Raw genomic sequence first — 19,986 nt, forward strand, 5'->3', positions numbered from 1 at the left:
AACAAGCTGTTCTAGATCATCACTAGCAGAAGAAGGGTGACCTGAACTGTCACATCTCCTTTTTAGGATGGGGGAGCACACAAGGAGGAACCTGTCAGATAACAACAGTGTCTCTGATAGATGAAATTCGGAGAGAAACACTTCTTCTGAAAGAGGGAAATGTTGTGATCTAGGCTAGCTCAACCTTCCCAACTTTCTATCTTCCACGTGTGCTGGGACCACAACTTCCAGATTTCTCAGCAGCCACACAGCTGGAGGACACTGGGCTGGAGAAAGCTGGTTTCTTGCAGGCCATAATGGCGACTTAGATGCTCCCCCTTGTTCTCCTTGCTCGAACACGGCAGGGAAGCAAGAAGAGCAAAAAGCGCGTGCCGATCCTGTGGAGTCCAGAAGTCGCCGAATAAAGCAAACTTGTTCGGGGGGACGCCTGAACCTCGCCCTTGGCCGCCCAGCTTCCGAGGCATTTCAACTGGAGAAAGAGGGGGCGTTGCAACCGAGTGGGTGGGGACAGGCAAGGCGGGTGCAAGCTTCTTCCTGTTTGGCCTTGTTTCCTTTAGCGAGGAAGGGCTGAAATTGCCCTTTGCCTGGCCGGCAGGGATGTCATTTCGTGGAACCGGCAGTTGGGGACCTAATGCACCGGTGCGAAACGATGAAAGCCAAGCAGCCGGATCAGGAGTTGCTTGCCCCTGCCCAGTCCCCGCTGCCCAAGCTGCTCTCCGCCCTTTTCTACGGGACCTGCTCTTTCTTAATCGTTTTGGTAAACAAGACAGTGCTGACAGTTTACAGGTGAGACCAGAGGAAGAACTTGCTTCGCAAGCCTGCGGGCGGGCTCCAAATCAGCCCACCGCCAACGGGACAAAGCCACGCCTTACTTCCCTTTGTCCCTCTCTGTGCGGAGGGTGTTTTTCCCAGCGTCTGACCTGTAGCAAATGCGATCGTGATTGGAATGGTGCGTGGTCTTCCTTCCCCGCCTTCAGACAGGACCCCGCTTCTTATCGACTATATTGAAGCGTCTTGGGCTAGTCCTTCTGCTCCCTCATTCTCTGGAGGGGTTCTATGCCCTGCCTTGAAGAGAAACACTTCTTTAGCTCGATGGGCGTAAGAATGTCCTCAGCTCTTCCCAAACTTACCGATGCATTTTAAAAAGTTGCTTTTAATTGGTGGCCCAAGAAATGCCATCTGTTGTCACACAAGATCTGGTTCCAAAGGTTTGATTCCAAAGTTCTTGCTCAGCTCATAATACAATCGAAGCAGGTAGAAAGGGGAATTGGACATAAGGGAATGCATTCTTCAATCACAGTTGTTTAGCCAAGGCCCAGACGATCCAGATCTGGGCTGTAATATTTAGCTGACAGTAGTAAAGAGATACAGAACATTCTTGCTATTTAGTGGTTGTCCTGAGTTTTGTAGTCCTTGCCAACAGTAATGGCTTTTGTGATTCAAATAAATGTTTTCATTTATTTTTACAATTTTTTTATTAGATCAGTAAATTAAACATTAAGCCATTTTACTACCAGTCTTACTATTATTGTAACCTAGAAGCAAGATCTTTTCCAAGAAATGTGCCTCAAGGTGATTACAGTTTACTATTCCTTTAATTGGTCTAGGATATTTAATTGCTCTTGTATTGCTCTAGGATAACTAAGCTACTCAATCTCTCAGATGCAGGTGCAAAGTCCTGTGATCAGCCAGAAGGAGAAAAATAATTTGTGTTGTACTTTTGAAGATTACAAGTTGAGAATTTGTACATTGAGGCTATAGCAGCTGAACATCTGTGGACCATTAAAAAGTCTTGATGTACAAAGGAAGCAGTTATTCTCTGAGCAGAAGCAGCATTTTGCTAGCAGCGAGAGAAATCTTTGGAGCCATAACTGCACACTGAGATAGGGTTCATACATCACACCAAACTATGTACATGTATGGGTTGCAAGCTCTACAAACATTTCTAACTCTTTGTGGCCATCTAGCAGTTAATCTGATTCTTGCAGTCCAGATCTTGTAGCCCTAAATTGCATTTTGGTGGCTTTGCACAACACATGAATTTTGTTGTTCAAGGTTGTAATCCATGATTTATGACTTACTGTGATGAGTGAACATGGCTTTTTTGCATGAATACATTTCAGGCATGTTGACCCTCCCCAACTTACCATCCACATTAAGAACCTGAACCCAGCAGTGGGCAGCAAGGATTAACCCTTAATTAAGGATGAATTGATAATAACTAACCCAGGTGAATAAGGACCTCAGGTTTGGCAGCCAACAGAGAAGACTGGATGTCAGGATTCTATTTGGCCAAAACCCAAGTCCCTTACCAGCCAGGCCATATTTCCAGCCAGGTCATGATTGTATATTAGGCTGTGGAAGGGCTTTGAGGCCAGCACAGTAGGAAGGGAAATGTGGTATTAGCTCTAGGCCAGCAGGTAGAGCCTGCAGGTCTTTAGTGAAACAGATTAGCATAAGGCAGTGTTGGCCAAACTTGGCCACTTTAAGATGAGTAGACTTCAACTCCCAGAATTCCCTAGCAAGCCATGCTGGCTGGGGAATTCTGGGAGTTGAAGTCCACTCGAAGTGGCCAAGTTTGGACAACACCGGCATAAGGAAACAGGTCTGTAGAATGGCACATGCATAGAACAGAGTAGAGTAGCTTCTTTGCAAGACAGACCCTTAGAATTGATTAGCAACAAGCATGCATGTTACTGGCTTTCTATCCTGGTTGTTAGGGAACACCTATCACTTTGTAGTCTGACACTTCTCTTGCAGGTTTGGTGTGCTATTCCTGCCATTTTATGGCTGTTTTTATTGTATGGTCTTGTATAGCCTTGGTATCCACCAACCCTTTTTGTATATTCTGTATCTTATTTTGTTAATGTTGTATATAATTGGAGATATGGGCTTGATTTGCTTCCATAATGTATGTTGAGGATTGCATTACACACAAGTAATCCATACATGACTGTATTGCATTGGAGAACCAACAGTTTTCATATTTTCACCATAACTACCCCAATATTAATTTGCATTAGCCTTTATGATTTAACTTTTGAACCCATCAGTTTATTTTTTTGTCTAAGCAAGTTGCAGAGTTTTCACAATTGCCATTTTGATAGCTTCTGATATGTGCATGTTTGCATATATATGCCCTTTCTTTGTAAGCTGAAATATACAATGGAATCATTCATGTGTGTATGTATACACACACACATTCATACACACACACAGACTCTCACACAAACATGTGCATGCATAAATAAATGTCACTTTTTTTTTCTTTCTAGATTCCCGTCTCCAGTGTTTCTTGGAGTAGGACAGGTATGTTCAGAGATAAAAGAGATTAAATGATAAATATTCGAATTTACAAATACAGGTTTTCCAGTGGTTGAAGGATGAAATGCAGATCATTTGCTTCCTCTTGAGATTGTTCTGTTTGCTGATGCCTATCTCAAGGGTTTTTATAAAGTAGGATTGTAACAGGGATGGGTCATCTTCTGGTGACTGAAACTACAGGTAGTATTTTGGAGGCTCAGAGACACAGGTGGGCATCATGATACAAAATGAGCAAGTCCAAGATGTTCCTTGGGAGAGGGGATTTTATCTCTCTTTTTAAACAATGCTACTTTAGGATTTATATTTTGAAGCATGCTGCTAATTTTTGGTAATCACCATGGTGGGGGGGGGGACACAAAAATGTTTGAAAACACCATCCAGGTCAAGTTGGGGTTCTGTGTTCACTGGCGTAATTCACAAGCCTGTTGGGATCATTAAAAAGAGAATGCAATACGGGTCTTCTTCAGACCAGCAGTGTAAGACCAGTAGTCCACCCCAGATGCATATTGGAAATGATATTTTGCTGCTGTGTGTGATTGTTTTCTCTCCCTTTTAGATGGTAACCACTATTCTCGTCTTATATGTGTCAAAATTAAATAAAATCATTCATTTCCCTGATCTTGACAAAAGCATCCCTAAAAAGGTAAGAATGACTAATTCCTTGCGTGTGTTTTAATATGACAAAGTGAAAAGAATGTTCCTAAATTCTGTTGGCGCATGCAAGTGATCCAGTGTTGTGCTTGCACGACAAAACATCAGGGCATTGCTACTCTAAGGTTAATTGGTAGCTATACTGCATTTTTCCCTAATGTTATCTACTTTATTAGAGAATTCAGCTACTCAGAGTAAGTCAACAATGTTTCTCCATGTTGTTCATCAGCATTTCCCTGTAACAGTTATGGAAATATGTAGGGTAACTTAAGTATTTTGATTTTCACATGTTATGTTGACTTCTGACCAGTCCATTTCATTTAGACATCTCAGTCTCCAGCCACCAAATTAGAGCTAAATTGGTCACTAAACAGTTGTCAATTCCTGCTCTAGCTGTGCACGGTAAGTGAGTTATAGTAATAATGCTGAAAAGTCATCCTCAACGGTGCCACTGTGATTGGAGTCACACATTTTTTAAAGCCAAAACCATAGAAATCATAGCTTACTTTGTTGGCCGTTGAGGTTTATTCAGCAAGCCATTAAAAAAGCAATGGGTAGGTGACCTGTTTCAGCCTGGGACTGTGTTTTCCCTTGTGGCCCTGTCTCAGACAGAGGGTCATGGCTGGGAAAGTTGCATCATTGAGGTGGGAGAGCTGCAGTTTCCACATCCGTGTGAGTGGGTATAACCAACAAAATTGCAGAGGCTTGTGGCACCCTTTGTGCCCCTTAAAATCCCCCCAATGGGAAAAATCCATCTGATTTTGGGGTGGGGAGAAACAAGGCTTAAGGTACATCTGTAACCTAATTAATTGAAATCCAGTACTAATCCAACAGTAGCTGACTCCAGGGGCATCTGTTGGGGTGGGTAAAAACAAACAAACAGAGCAGGCACAACCAGTGGATTAAAGCCCCACCTCTTTTAAATGTGCATCACACACACTGCATGTATGTAAAGGGAAGCGGGGCTGCAGTCATGTCAGCCATTTGACTTTTCTGACCTCCCCCCCCCCCATGGATGCCCTGGCTGTTTTTGTCCAAGGCACAAATTGACTAAAGCCAAGATGCCATTTTATGGTGAAGGGAAGTAACCCTCATCACCAAGGACTGTTTGCAGGCAGTGCATAAGTGCTTAAAGACTGAGAGTGGGGTGGGGGCCCTTTTGGGGAGGGAGACAAAGGAAGATGGAGAGATGAGCACAAGCTGAAAGAACGCAAAAGGCCGAAGAAGCAGCTGCGGGCCTTATCTGCTCCCACCTGTCAAACTCTCCTGACTCCTCAAAGAGGCCTGGCCTTGGAACAGCTCCCTTCCTTGACCGAGAACTAGGCTCTTCCCTCTAAAAGGGATGCCAGCTGGACAGCAAGGGAGCCAGCGCTTGCCAAGGGGAGGGAGAGACCAAAGGACAGGCATTCCTACTGCAAGATGGCTTATCCCTTCAGTTGTAAGTGGATCTAATTATTTGACTGACTGAAGCTTCAAAGGAGACAGTATTTGTTGTAAAGGCCTGTCCTTGAATCAGTCTCCTTGCTTCTTGGTTGGATCCAGTGTTTACTTTCTGACACTTGCAACCTCTCTACATAAAGAAGTCACTGCCACTCATTTTACCCTTACCTGGAATTTGCATGGTAGAATTGCTAGATTCTTCCCACATGTTCATTGTTTTCCATCCTACATCCTTCCTAAAATAAACCCAGTGATATACAACTCAGTTGCTAAAGCTTTACAGATTATGTATGTGAATTGTCCAGTGACAGTTGTTTCTGAATAAAGATCAGACCCACAAAATATTGCAGATTGTGGGGCTTGGGATAGAGTGGGGTCTCCAGATAAATTGTTTGGGAAAAAAAACCTCTGCTAATCTAACATCTCAGCTCCTGAAGGTTTTGATTCTAGATCAATCTCACAGAGCCAAGATGTTTATGATAAGCTGCCTAGAGCCACTTATACAGTGAGACGGGCAGCGTATAAATTTGATTAATAATAATAATAAATATTAGAAAATTCCATTGCTCTCAGTAGGTGGTAGCTTAGCCAAACTTGGTTTATCTCATAAAATAATGCAGGGTTTGTTAGTGCTCGGATGGGAGATCACCAGGAGATCCCGAGGCTAAAGCCTGTTACTTTGTATGTCTGTTTCAACGGTAGATGATTTATGAATTAGTTTGAATAGATTTTTTCCAGAGTGGAGTGAAACAGCATAATCTGAATGATGCATTTATTTTATTACAGCTGTTTCCACTTCCTCTGATTTATGTTGGAAATCATATAAGTGGATTATCAAGCATAGGCAAGCTAAGGTACAGTAAAATCCAGGTGGTAGACTTAAACTGATAGTTTCCTTTTATTTAACCCTTTGTAAATTTCAGACTTTTATCCAAGACTGTTAAAGATGGACTATATTTTTGCATGAAAGCATCCTCATCAAGCCAAAGCATTGCTTTGGACATTTCAGTGTGTAAAATCTGTTTACAAGGTAAGTGCTGGGCTTAAGAAATACTAATACCTTTTCTTCACAAAGAGAGTATACAACTAGCCATTCTACTTTCTATCCACATGTTTTGATATTTTCCTCCTTGCCTTTTGGGGATAGATACGTCCTTGATCTATGACTGCTGAAAATGAACATGGATCAGAGTTTCAGACAGTGGGCCATTGTGTGAGAAGTTGGGTGGGTAGTTAAAATGCATTGCTTGGGCAGTCTGTTGCCTGAATAGATAATTGCATATCACGTAATAGTTTTATTTTTCATCTGGTACTCCAGTGATATCCCAGTGCTTAACAGATTTGTAGGTGAATCACAATGTACAAATTTAGATATCTCCGTAAGTACATCAAGGAACAATACCTAAAGCAATGCTTTTGAGCAAGTAACTTGGTATTTAGGGTTCTAAGACATGCACAACACTCATATTTGCTGATCTCACAAGCTTTTGCCAGAATTATTTGTTTGATGTCTGCAACATTGCATACAGTTGTGTGGAGATATCTGAAAAGGTTGCTAGCCTTTACTCCTGGGCGAGCAGAAATGCATGCACTGATCATTTCACACCCTGAAGGAAACACACTAGTGTATTCACTGTAGGCATGTGTGCTTGTTTTGTCTTCCAGCCAATTATTAAATAATATTTTGCCTTGGGTTTTTGGAGCTAAGAATAAGGTATTTGGAATTTGCATTTGACTTAGACACCCTATGGATTTGTAATTATCTATTAATCTAGTACAGTAATGTTGGGACATTCTTCTGTGTTAATATGGAAAGGGTTATGCAGCTCAACCTTAGTGATCATGTAGGAGCCCTTCCCAGCATGGAGGCTTCCAGTCAAGGTTAGAGAAGACTATTTATTAGTTTCTAACCTGGCCTACCAAAACCTTTTCCATAGTTTCCTTGATTCTCAGCATATAAACAGCTGCTCATGGAGAATACCATATTGCTGATTTCTCGATAACTGTTTTCTAATCCAGTTAAGAGGAAATTAATGAAAACAGATTGTACCATACAGATGCCAAGGTTTTTTTTTTTTAAATTCTCACTTCCAACTGTTCTACTGTCTAATCATTCTTTGGTGTCAGACTGACATTTGGCTGTGCAACCGAAAATTTATTTAGGCACATTCTTAATGACAGTCAAAGCTGAGGATGAACTCAGTAGTGGAGATAGATAAGCATTCATAAAGGAGTTTGCCACTGACACGGCCTGTCACTCTCTCTCTCTTTAAATACAGTTTGCCAATGTTTACAGTCCTGAGGAAGTTTACCATTCCTCTTACATTACTGCTGGAAGTTATTATTCTTGGGTGAGTATTTGCCTCTCATTTCTGAAATACCAGAATGGCTTATCAGGTGACATAATGATACAACATATTTTGTTGACTAAGAAGAATTTGAAGAGACAATTTGGACTGCTTTAAAATTTGCAGGGGCAAATAAATTCCATTATATGAATAGTAGAAATCTGGGGCCAAAGATTTAGGTTGTAGTTTCAGCTCAAGGCAGCTCTTCTCACTTTATGTCCAGTGTCTTCTCACTCTCTGTAGTTCGTCAAGCCCATCCTTTCTCTTGGCTCTTCCTTTCACCATTTCTTCATAAGCCAGTGTTTTCCCGATTTCTGTTTGGCTGCCTTCTTTGTTTCCTTCCCTTTACCTTGTGTCTTTCCTATCCTCATCCTGCCAGTTCTGGACTGCCAAAATTCGGATGACCCCTAGAGGGCAAAGAGTTTTCTGTACGTCTTTGCTTCCATCTAGTGATTGTCTGTGTTTTTGAAGCCAAGATCTAATAACCCTGCCCCCTGCTCCTATTTCTTCTGCTGCTGAACACAAGGTGTTCCTTGTCTTCCTCTTCTATCTTTTTCTTAATGCTGCATTTTAGAAACTTCAGTACTTTCCCTGTAACTAGAGTTTGTGAGATATATGAATGTTCTGGGGGTTTTTTGGAAAAACAATGTTTTTCTCTTCTTAGAATTTGATAGCATTTGTGGAGTAAGTTGTTCCACATCACCGCTTAACCTCTAGAAGGGTGTAAAAGTAAATACTGGCTTTGATTGACCAATTAGTTAGTGAATGAGGATAGATTTATAGGCAGCTGTTTTATACCAGATTGGGCCATTGGGCCATATAGTTCTGTACTGTCTAGTCCAGTTCTTATTGACAGTTCTATGTTTTTGGAACAAAGAATTTTCCCAACTCTTTCTGGAGATATCAAGAATTGTATTTGGACCTTCTAGATGCAGAGAAGGTTCTGCCTTTGAATTAAGGCCCTTTAAAGGAGGCCTTCAAATCCTTTGGGATGAAAATGTGACTTTTTTTTTCCTATGGATCAAGTAAAACAAATAACTCTCACTCATTCTGGAATCTTCTTGTCTTAATTCCTGAATATACATTTAGAGGGATATCATTTATTTTTACAGGAAACGCTTTTCTTTGAGCATTATAATCAGCGTGTTTGCAGTCATTTTGGGGGCCTTCATAGCAGCAGGGTAAGATTTTAAAGTTTCCTTTAGAACTGCATCTTTGTATCTTGACATCTGTGAAGAAGAGTATTCCTTTGTAGGTCATTATTTGGAAGAATGAGTAGCTACTGTAAAATATTTGTACACTGCAGTCTTCTGTAGCAGTCTTCCCCAACCTAGTGCCTTAAAAATAGGTGGCATTTCAACTCCCAGTATTCCTAGCTAGCATGGCCAGCTGGCTGGGAGTTCCAGGAGATAGAATCATAGCACATTCAGAGAACATTGGAATGGAAAGGTGCTCTAGATCAGCAATGAAAGTGATCTGGAATTTATCTGCAAAGGATCCTGACTTTGTGCTGCAAAACACAATAACTAACATGCAATTGAAATTCTTTCCATAGACAAAAATGATCCAAAATGACTTGATGTGACTATTGCACATGAATTCAGAATTTGGAAGTGAGGTGGGGGAATTATTCCAGTTCATCGCTTACAAAGGGAGGATGATGGAGTGAGTTAATTAGTGGAATCAAAATGGCCTGAGTCCATAGTTAATCATACTGAAGGTCTCACAATAAATCATGCATTATATTGTGTGATAAAAGTGTCCTAGTAGAATGGGGAGTATTATAGGTAGTCCTCAACTTACAACCATTCCTTTAGCAACCGTTCAAAGTTATGACGGTGCTGAAAAAGTGACTTACAACTGGATCTCGCACTTGCGACCATTGCAGTGTCTCCATGGTCATGCGATTGTGATTCAGGCACTTGGCAACCATCGCGCATTTACAACGGTTGCAATGTCCTGCAGTCACATGATCGCCATTTGTGACCTTCCCAGCTGGCTTCCGACAAGCAAAGCCAATGGGGAAACTGGCTGGGAAGGTTGCAAGTCGTGGTCACGTGATGTCTCACTTAATGACTGCAGTGATTTGCTTAACGACCGTAGCAAAAAGGTCATAAAATTGGTGCGGTCATGTGATACCTCATTTAATGACTGCACCACTTAACAATGAATTTTCCAGTCCGTGTTGTGGTGGTAAGTCGAGGACTACCTGTAATAACAGAGGCCTGGGAGAATTACAGCTTCTAATCATTTCCTGCCAAACAGAGCAAGTATATTTTCAAAACACTTGAATATGAAACACATATTGTAAGGACTATAATATTATTATTTCTTGTTGCGTATGTGTATGTTTTGTGCTCATATGGTAAGATTCTGTGAAAATTTCTCTCTATTAGGTATAGCCCACGTCTTATCCCACTGTAATTTCAACAATTCCATCAAAATATTTTAGACTGAGTGTAATTGTTCTCTGAATAAACTCTTACACTGTAAATATACTTTAAATGGCAAACCCACTTATATATATTATATTTTATAAAATGACCAAGTGACTTTAATGTAAGCTTTGGATTTTCTCAATACTTTATTCGTTAAATAAACAAGACTAGAGGGATTTTTTTCCCAGAGTTTTTAACATATTTATCTGTTGTTCACTGATTTGTAATATGGACACAATTTGGAGAGCAGACAGACTACGTCCCTGCACAAAGAAAGCTCTGTATGTTCTGCCTATTTAAATTAGTCTATCTTTCCATATTTTGTTTTCCAGATCAGATTTAGCTTTCAGCTTGGAAGGCTATGCTTCTGTTTTGCTGAATGATGTCTTCACAGCAGCAAATGGTGTTTATACCAAACAAAAAATTGACCCTAAGGTAACTATGCAGAGATTTTATGTGTTCTTCTTTGCATTTTTTAAACACAGAGTTTTCTGTAATTTTATATGTAGTTTTCATAAGCAGCTTCCATCAAGTCTGGAAAAGTAGATTTCAAAGTCAGCTTAAAGTTTAGGTGTCATTTAATTTTCTTAATACCCATAAAATGGCTGGTGTAGTGGAATATATGGGTTTTTTAAAAAATTATTTGTAGACCACCTTTTATATGCCTCCTTTCAGAAGGTCATAAAACATCCACTCTTAAATCTTAAATCTTGATATTCTGTCAACTAAAAAAAATAGTTCTGTAGCTGATTGCTCTGCTTCTTATAAGTGAGTAGTATATAACCTATGATCTCAGGGCTTTAAAAAGTAGTTGACAAATTGACATTTTAAAGGGAAAATTAGTACATGTAAGTACATGCAGGTATTTGATGCACCTGTATTTCTTGAAATTGTATTTAATTAATGTAATTTTAACTGAATTTAAATGTAAATCAAATTAAGTTTTGTTCTGCCTGAGCTAGCTTTCAGGAGTGTGATCTAAGCTTGACAGTCAAGGACTCAAGTTTCATCATTGGTTTGAAAAAGGTTTTGCAACCCTGTTTTAAGCCAGTTGCTGTTCCAGACTCTGATAGTTGTACCCCATGCTTCTGGCCCTACATATTACCTTCCACCTGGCTAGACCTTTATTTCAGAAGATTCATGCCACTGGCTCCTTGTTCTATTTTGGTTAAGCATAACCAGTTCAGTCATTACCATCCTATTGTTCCCCCAAACATTTTTCCACATAGAATCTTATTTGGTAAACAGCTTATATTATCCTGGCTTACAGGTCTTTCAAACAGAATCTTCAAGATGTATCATTTCATTCACTGGTTTCTATCTATGCTACCATAGATATTTCAATGCTTAATCCTCCAGGCACTCACAAGTAATCCTCTACCAGTTTTTTTTAACAGATATATCTGTTTATACAGGAGCTGGGAAGATATGGAGTAATTTTTTATAATGCCTGCTTTATGGTAATTCCTACAGTTCTCATCAGTTTCTTCACTGGAGATTTCCAGCAGGTAAGTAGAGCTTAGGAACCAACCAGGTACAATAATGCTTTTATTGGTTTGGGTCCTACATTTCTATTCCTTGAATGGTAGGAGTCTTGGATCCTTTTGCTCATGAAGCAAAAATTTAGGATTTCACCCCCTAAAAGGTGACTGATTTTATAACATTGGAGTTATTGCAAGTAATGGTGTAGTATCAGATATGAAACCTCATTCTGGTGAGTTAGGAACAGAATAGGAGATTCATGGGGAATATTATTCCTCCAAAATCTTTATCTGTCCTAAAAGTTCAAGTTATCCTGGCTGTTATATGGTGTTGATCAAGAAGAGCTATTTTTCCCTCAGAACCTTCATACATTATGTGTCTTTTAAATGGCTCCCTCTGTTTGTTTTTGGGGGGGAGGGTTTGCAGGGAGAACTCCTGGAAGGAAGGTCTATACCCTCTCTCTCTTCCCTAAATTAATATTGTTGGGCATTACCTAAACCCTCCAATGCCTTGTGTCCTTAATGGCTACTTGCGAAGACTGTGGGAATCTGCATGCATGCTTCTTGACAATTCAGAGAGAGAGAGAAAATACCCAAAATCAATAATTAGTAATTTACAAGGAAAAGGAATTCTGTAACTATGAAGCAGTGCCTAGCATTCTCTGTTTTATGTGTCTTCATTATGCAGAATGATAAACCTTGCTGTATGATCTAAAATCGTATATGTAGATAAAATGTGTCCTGACCGCATGGATGAAAGTCAAATGGATGTGCAAATGGTGTCTTCCATCCATGACATGTTGATAGGGATCTTAACAATATCTTTAGAACCTCAGCAGAACAAACACTTGGTGTGGTTTCTAAAGTTCAGGTAGATACAACTGAGTAAAGGATTTTTTTTCTTAGATTCAATTATCTTTGTGAATTTTACACACACACACACACACACATTGTGTGTGTGTGTGTGTGTGTGTGTGTATAACAAATTTGTCACTGCCCATCTCGTTGAAACAACTGTGGGCGGTTTACAAAATGGTTAAAATCAGGGGTTCTCAAAGTACGGCCCACGGGCCGGATACGGCCCACCAGGGTCATTTATCCAGCCCGCCCACCTGATTGGCCGCCACTGCTGTCTGTCAGAAGCGGAAGTGTCGGGGCTGTGTCGGGAGCTGCAGGCGATGCACGAGGAGGGAGATCGCAGAGCCAGACTATTCTACATGACAGGTATGCTGGATCCGGCGGCTCTCCTCCTCTCCTCATACTCCGCAGGAGGGATCCTCTATGTGCATAGGAATTTGTTCATGTTTTTTTCAAACTATAGTCCAGCCCACCAACATTCTGAGGGACCGTGAACTGGCCCCCTATTTAAAAAGTTTGAGGACCCCTGGTTAAAATCAATTAAAATAACAATATACAATAAACTTAATAAATAGAAAATAAATAGATCCAAGGATAGATATAAAATTGGCAGTCACTCAGGGAACATCATCAAGGTGCCAGCCACCCCCAGGATTGGGTAAAGACCCCATGCAAATTGGCAGAGCCTGGTCTTTAATTCTTTCCGGAAAGCCGGGAGGGTAGGGGCCTGCTGCACCTCTGGGGGGAGAATATTCCAAAGGGCGGGGTTAATGGCAGAGAAGCCTCTCCTCCTGGATTTTTGGATTTTTCAATAAATAAATTGTGAATTTATCTAAACTATACCTAAAATCTTATCTTTTTTATTTGTACAGGCCACCAATTTCAAGCAGTGGACAAATGTTTTTTTTATCTTTCAGTTTCTTCTTTCTTGTGTGCTGGGGTAAGAAATCTTGGACAAATAATCAAGTAATGAGTGGCATAGGTTTGCATCTTGCAAATCCTGCTCCTTCTGTATAATTAGCAAATGAGATAACACTAAAAATGAAAGCAACAACATAAGAAGAAGGGAGATCCAGTTGATTCGTGCAGTGTTCTCATTGTCTGTCTTTTGTATCACGCTGCACCACATCTTGAGAACCATCTCTTTTATTAAGGAGCAAAAAACTTCCACGTACTCTTAGATTCTTTCTCAGCATTGCTTTCTTTCTGTCACTTTCATTGACTACTTCAAAAGAACGAGAGCAGGAGTCCTTTGATAATTTGGCACATTTAAATCCTGCAGATCAGGTGATAGTTTCCAGAGGATACTTGTTGCCTTGTGAAAATGGTGGAATCAGTAGGAGCTCAGTTTTAGTTTGCCTAATTTTATATTAGATCTTCAAATGTAGCTGGTTTTAGGTTATCCTTAGGCTGTTTTAAATACTGAAACTCTGCATAAAATAGGGCAGTGAATATCGATGTAGAATTATGGCATTTATAATTTGTTTATTTGATAAAAAGCAGGAAACCAAATAATGCATTCCTTCTTATTTTTAATGGTAGGTTTCTTCTGATGTATTCTACAGTTCTCTGCAGCCATTATAATTCTGCTCTAACAACTGCAGTGGTTGGTGCTATAAAAGTAAGTAACCAAAGGGAGTTGATATTGGGTAACAGTAGCTGAGTACACACATTACACCAAACCATCAATGTGGATTGTTTGCTTTGGCTTTAGTATGATGTATGAATCTAGTTATTTAGTGTTGTATATCATAGTGTATGTCTGAGCGGGGTTGCTAAGGATTGTTAACCTATAAACCATGGTTAATAATTACATGTGTGATGTATGAACCCAGCCAGTGTTAAAACCACCTGCAAAAGATAATCCCGTGTCTTGATTACAGTTTTAACCTGTATCTCATCTATATGAATGTCTTGGTAGCAGTTTTTGTAAAACTTTTCCTAACATGAGTATTGGGAACATAGAAAAATGTGAAGATCCTTAGATTTCTAAAGAGGCCAGGAATAATTCATCCAATTATGTTCAGACAAATGTTACTTGCAGAGTCATTTTTAGTTTTTCCAAGAACATCAAGAGATGTATCAAGTAAAAGTAGGGTCCCTCTTCAAGGCATAAGGGCTTGAAAATAGATAGAGGACAGCGTGGGCACAAGTAGCAGATCGTGGTAAGATATACTTACATTCAAGAAATATGACTATACTTACATTCAAAGAAATATGTGGTGAGATATATTTACGTTCAAAGAAATATGAGTCTCTTGGTTCAACGCACAGAGGTTAGAGAGAATAGGAGTCAGGCTGCATGCATGGCCCCATCCTTTACTTACTTTCAAGCTCTCAGTTGTTCAGATAAATGACTGAAGGGGGCTCAGGACAGAATAGCATGATGTACAGTCAGGTCCAGAAATATTGGGACATCGACACAATTCTAACATCTTTGGCTCTATACACCACCACAATGGATTTGGAATGAAACAAACACAATGTGCCGTAACTGCAGACTGTCAGCTTTAATTTGAGGGTATGTACATCCAACTCAGGTTAACGGTGTAGGAATTACAACAGTTTGCATATGTGCCTCCCACTTGTTAAGGGACCAAAAGTAATGGGACAATTGGCTTCTCAGCTGTTCCATGGCCAGGTGTGTGATATTCCCTGAGTACCCCAATTACAATGTGCAGATAAAAGGCCCAGAGTTCATTTCAAGTGTGCTATTTGCATTTGGAATCTGTTGCTGTCAACTCTCAAGATGAGATCCAAAGAGCTGTCACTATCAGTGAAGCAAGCCATCATTAGGCTGAAAAAACAAGACAAACCCATCAGAGAGATAGCAAGAACATTAGGCGTGGCCAAAACAACTGTTTGGAACATTCTCAAAAAGAAGGAACGCACCAGTGAGCTCAGCAACACCAAAAGACCCGGGAGTCAACGGAAAACAACTGTGGTGGATGACCAAAGAATCCTTTCCCTGGTGAAGAAAACACCCTTCACAACAGTTGGCCAGATCAAGAACACTCTCCAGGAGGTAGGTGTATGTGTGTCAAAGTCAACAATCAAAAGAAGACTTCACCAGAGTGAATACAGAGGGTTCACCACAAGATGTAAACCATTGGTGAGCCTCAAACACAGGAAGGCCAAATTAGAGTTTGCCAAACGACATCTAAAAAAGCCTTCACAGTTCTGGAACAACATCCTATGGACAGATGAGACCAAGATCAACTTGTACCAGAGTGATGGGAAGAGAAGAGTATGGAGAAGGAAAGGAACTGCTCGTGATCCTAAGCATACCACCTCATCAGTGAAGCATGGTGGTGGTAGTGTCATGGCGTGGGCATGTATGGCTGCCAATGGAACTGGTTCTCTTGTATTTATTGATGATGTGACTGCTGACAAATGCAGCAGGATGACTTCTGCAGTGTTTCGGGCAATATTATCTGCTCACATTCAGCCAAATGCTGCAGAACTCATTGGACGGCGCTTCACAGTACAGATGGACAATGACCCAAAGCATACTGCAAAAGCAACCAAAGAGTTTTTGAAGGGACAGAAGTGGAATGTTATGCAATGGCCAAGTCAATCATCTGACCTGAATCCCATTGAGCATGCATTTCACTTGCTGAAGACAAAACTGAAGGGAAAATGCCCCAAGAACAAGCAGGAACTGAAGACAGTTGCAGTAGAGGCCTGGCAGAGCATCACCAGGGATGAAACCCAGCGTCTGGTGATGTCTATGCGTTCCAGGCTTCAGGCTGTGATTGACTGCAACGGATTTGCAACCAAGTATTAAAAAGGGAAAGTTTGATTTATGATTATTATTCTGTCCCATTACTTTTGGTCCCTTAACAAGTGGGAGGCACATATGCAAACTGTTGTAATTCCTACACCGTTCACCTGAGTTGGATGTACATACCCTCAAGTTAAAGCTGACAGTCTGCAGTTAAAGCACATTGTGTTTGTTTCATTCCAAATCCATTGTGGTGGTGTATAGAGCCAAAGATGTTAGAATTGTGTCGATGTCCCAATATTTCTGGACCTGACTGTACTTTCCATCTTCCGCTACCCATGAAATCATGCAAGATCAGGGTTGTTCCTTCATAGTTCTTGCCTTATGTTCTATTAGGATACTGAGATAAGATTTGCATGACATGGTAAACCACCAGGCTTGGTATGTAGCAATGTACCTAGTGCCTCTTTCTCTACCAATTCACTCATCTGTTGCTTGTTTACAAGTGTGTTACCCAATGCAGCACATGCTGCTTTCATATGGGACGAAACATTGAAAGTAGGTATAAGCAAGCCATGGTTACTTTTTATATTTAATTGTAGATAGGAGTAGCAAATGTTCTAGGTTCAAATGTTCTCATTAACAATAAAGAAATGAGGAATTGTGATTCAGTAGCCAAGCCCCTCAGGAGAGAGAAGTCAGTGGATGTATTTGTGCTAACCATGCTTTATAGCTTACCATAGTGGGTATCTGTAGCAATTACACACACTGCTTTTTCTTTATAGAATGTGTCCATTGCTTATATTGGCATGCTGTTTGGTGGAGATTACATGTTTAATATGTTGAACTTCATTGGACTCAATATCAGGTAAGTGAGTTTTGAAAGCATACCACAGTCTCAACAGAGATAATAGTTTTGTGACTGTGTCTGTTCTTTTCTTTCCTCCTCTAGCATGGCAGGAGGGCTGAGATATTCATTCCTGGCAATACGCGGACAGGACAATCCTGATTGTCCCATAGATGAAGAAAAAGCAAATCCAGGTTCCAAGAGCTAACTGAAGCAAACAACATGAAAAGATCTGAAGATGTCAACTTAGGCAAACTTAGGCTAAGACATGTCCTTGGACAGAAGATGATAATTGGAACACATCAAAAATGCATCTGAAAATAAACTTGTCATATTAAAGCAGTCCTCAAGGTACACAAAATAGTTTGCCAGCTTTTGAGTTTCCAAGAATTGCTCATGAGATATAATGGTTAAAAATCCAAGGAAAAAAAACCAGGGTAAATAAAATATGGACTGTGTTTAGATTGTGTCTGCACCAGGCTTCAGATGGTGTGTGAAAATAAATTGCAGACATTCAAAGGCATCCTATCAGGTACAAAAGTAGCATTAACCTGCACCAAAATTTGCTAGGAAGTAGAAAAAGGCCAATATTTGTTGGCCTCCCCTTTTTTGGAAATAGAAAATCCAGCAGTTAAAGTAAAAAATAGAAAGCAGTAGATTGCAGATGTATTTGGTAATTTATGGACCAAAACTAACTGTAAGTAATATTGCAATGAATGGCAGGGGTCAGTGAATCTCCACTGAGAATCTGTGGGATTGGCCAAATTAAATGAGCCTTGAGTAATCCAGGCCTCCTGTCGGTACTGTACATGTTGATATAGCACTGCTTGCCTTGCCTGTGTTTATGGATCCCTGGCATTCTTTTTATTTTGACTAGCTCTGGATTGTAGTCTGCAAAATATTGGTGACTCATTCGTCTTTTGAATATGCCCCTGATTCTTAAAAAGAGCTGTATTCTTCATGGCCAACCTGAATTGTGAGGATTATCCACCTATCAAAACAGGAGATTGTATTAGATGCCCTTCTAGTTCCACGAAGCTTGATAATGTTACAGAAAATAGAGCATTTGTCCTTTGGAGGGGCAGGGATAGTCTTCCTGAGGCAAGCTAAAACTGCCAGAAAAACCAGCCATTCGATTGAAAAGCCAATTATGACCTCATAAACATTCACACCAGTTTGTGAGTGTCTAGGTGGCAGAGCGGCTTAATGACGCTCAAAGTTGCCGGCCAGAAATGGTCGATGCTTCAGCGGTTCGAGTCCAGCCTTCGTGCTAAACAGGGTGAGCTCCTGTTTCCTCCCCAGCTCCTGTCAACCCAACAGTTCGAAAACTCACGTGAGTAGATAAATGGGGACTCTCACTCCGGTGGGAGGAAAAATGCTGGCGGCGCCTTGCAAAAAGGAGTTGGGAGCAGTTGCCGGTAAGCGCAAAAAACCGCGCGTGCCCGAAAAGGGCGCAAAGCAACGGAAACCCCGCCTCCTGCGCTCGCCAGCTGGGCTCTGCTCTAGGAAGGAGGCTCTGGCAAACCGCTTCCAAAACAATTGCCTTGAAAACTGCAAAGGACTCGTCCAAAGCAGTCACTGCAGGGTCAGTAATGACTGAGCGCAGACGACAAAAAAAAGACCTCTAGTGGCATCTACAGCCTTCTGATGCATTGCCCATTCGGTAATCTACAGATTGAATAAACATAATCTGTGCCTAAAATAAGAACTACAGGCTTAGTTGGTGGTTCTTTATTTCCGTGAATAGAATAGTGAGTTCAAAAGCTGCTTCTGTATATCTTTTGTTATATAATCATGGATGGATCTTCTAAAAATCAGCTGTTGAATTAACTACAAAAAGCCATGAATGACCGACAGAGCAGAGAGAGCACTTGTGACCCTCTAGAAGTACTTAAACTATCGATAGAGTTGGTGAAAGTTGTATTTAGCAGCTTCTGGATTCTGTTCCCTCTATAAGATAGCTATTAAGAAGAGATTGGGAAAGAGAGAAAGAGAGCAATATACCATGAAACATGTTTCTTGCATTAGAGTACATTTCTCCACCACTTAGAGAAACATGTTTCTTGCATTAGAGTACATTCCTCCAACCCTAGCTCATGAAATTGCTGCTCGAAGGAGTTATGAAGGAACTACATGCACTTTTATGTGCTTAGGTTATTATGAGCAAATACCATGGTATCAAGTGGTTTGTACTACTTTCTGTGCTGTGTTTTTCAGTGCTGGTCAGAAACAGCCAGGACAGACATTGCCATCTAGTTCTTTCAGCTCAGAACTTGAGACGCTGGCAAAGAAGATGAACTCTCTCTCTTGTCAAAAGGCAGGCTGTTCAAAGGACCTTCTGTTTATATCTTTCTGTCTTTGCCTGTCAGATCTTGAGAAGGAATCTTAATGTTATAGACCTACTTAATATGAAGAGTTGATATCACATTGATATGATTTGTACTAAATTCTGTTCACTGGCCTGTTGATATGTTTTTGATTGTTTTGGTCTATGCCCACTCAACAAATAAATAAATAAATGCCTTTGACTTAAATGAGCCCCTATTTTTGTAATAGATTTACTATTCGTTGTATTTAAAAGGACTATTTTGGGGAAAGTGCTATACGCATAAACTGACAAAGTATATGGTTTTTCCCCCTTGAATTCTGTGTTAAGGCTAAAGTTTTCATGTATAAGGATGCAGGTATGCACAGCTATCTTTGTTCTAGGCATGGAGACGAAACAAGAAATTTCCAGTGGAGACTTGCTCCTTGGAAAATCAAGGCAGGACAGCAGTTATGGATGTAAAATACTAAAAGAGAGTGTTACCTGTTGGTTCTGGAAAAGGCCTACTTGGGCATTGAGCTTCTGAAAGTTTTCTTTGGCCATCTTCAG

At 40.5% G+C, this 19,986-nt stretch overlaps 1 protein-coding gene across 2 annotated transcripts; it reads left to right on the forward strand.

Annotated features, from left to right (window-relative positions):
* Nucleotides 1-531: 531 nt before the first annotated feature.
* On the forward strand, nucleotides 532-19,639 carry SLC35D2 (solute carrier family 35 member D2). Of its 2 annotated transcripts, XR_001560128.3 has the most exons (13): nucleotides 532-786; nucleotides 3,276-3,309; nucleotides 3,881-3,967; nucleotides 6,202-6,269; nucleotides 7,695-7,766; nucleotides 8,876-8,944; nucleotides 10,534-10,636; nucleotides 11,617-11,709; nucleotides 13,413-13,480; nucleotides 14,083-14,161; nucleotides 17,050-17,132; nucleotides 17,217-17,462; nucleotides 19,329-19,639. XR_001560128.3 is itself a non-coding variant. In XM_015890032.3 (12 exons), exons 1-12 carry the CDS (start codon nucleotides 632-634, stop codon nucleotides 17,317-17,319), a joined length of 1,014 nt encoding a protein of 337 aa, XP_015745518.1. In that variant the 5' UTR covers nucleotides 532-631; the 3' UTR covers nucleotides 17,320-19,639. The 2 variants fall into 2 exon arrangements, 1 of the variants encoding a protein (XP_015745518.1); XM_015890032.3 differs by having other exon boundaries at nucleotides 17,217-19,639.
* The last annotated feature ends 347 nt before the right edge of the window (nucleotides 19,640-19,986 follow it).

The sequence above is a fragment of the Python bivittatus genome, unplaced genomic scaffold, assembly GCF_059951505.1.
Source record: "Python bivittatus isolate LINGU-HERP-01145 unplaced genomic scaffold, Pbiv_v1 ctg000850_np1212, whole genome shotgun sequence".
NCBI classification, from domain to species: Eukaryota; Metazoa; Chordata; class Lepidosauria; order Squamata; family Pythonidae; genus Python; species Python bivittatus.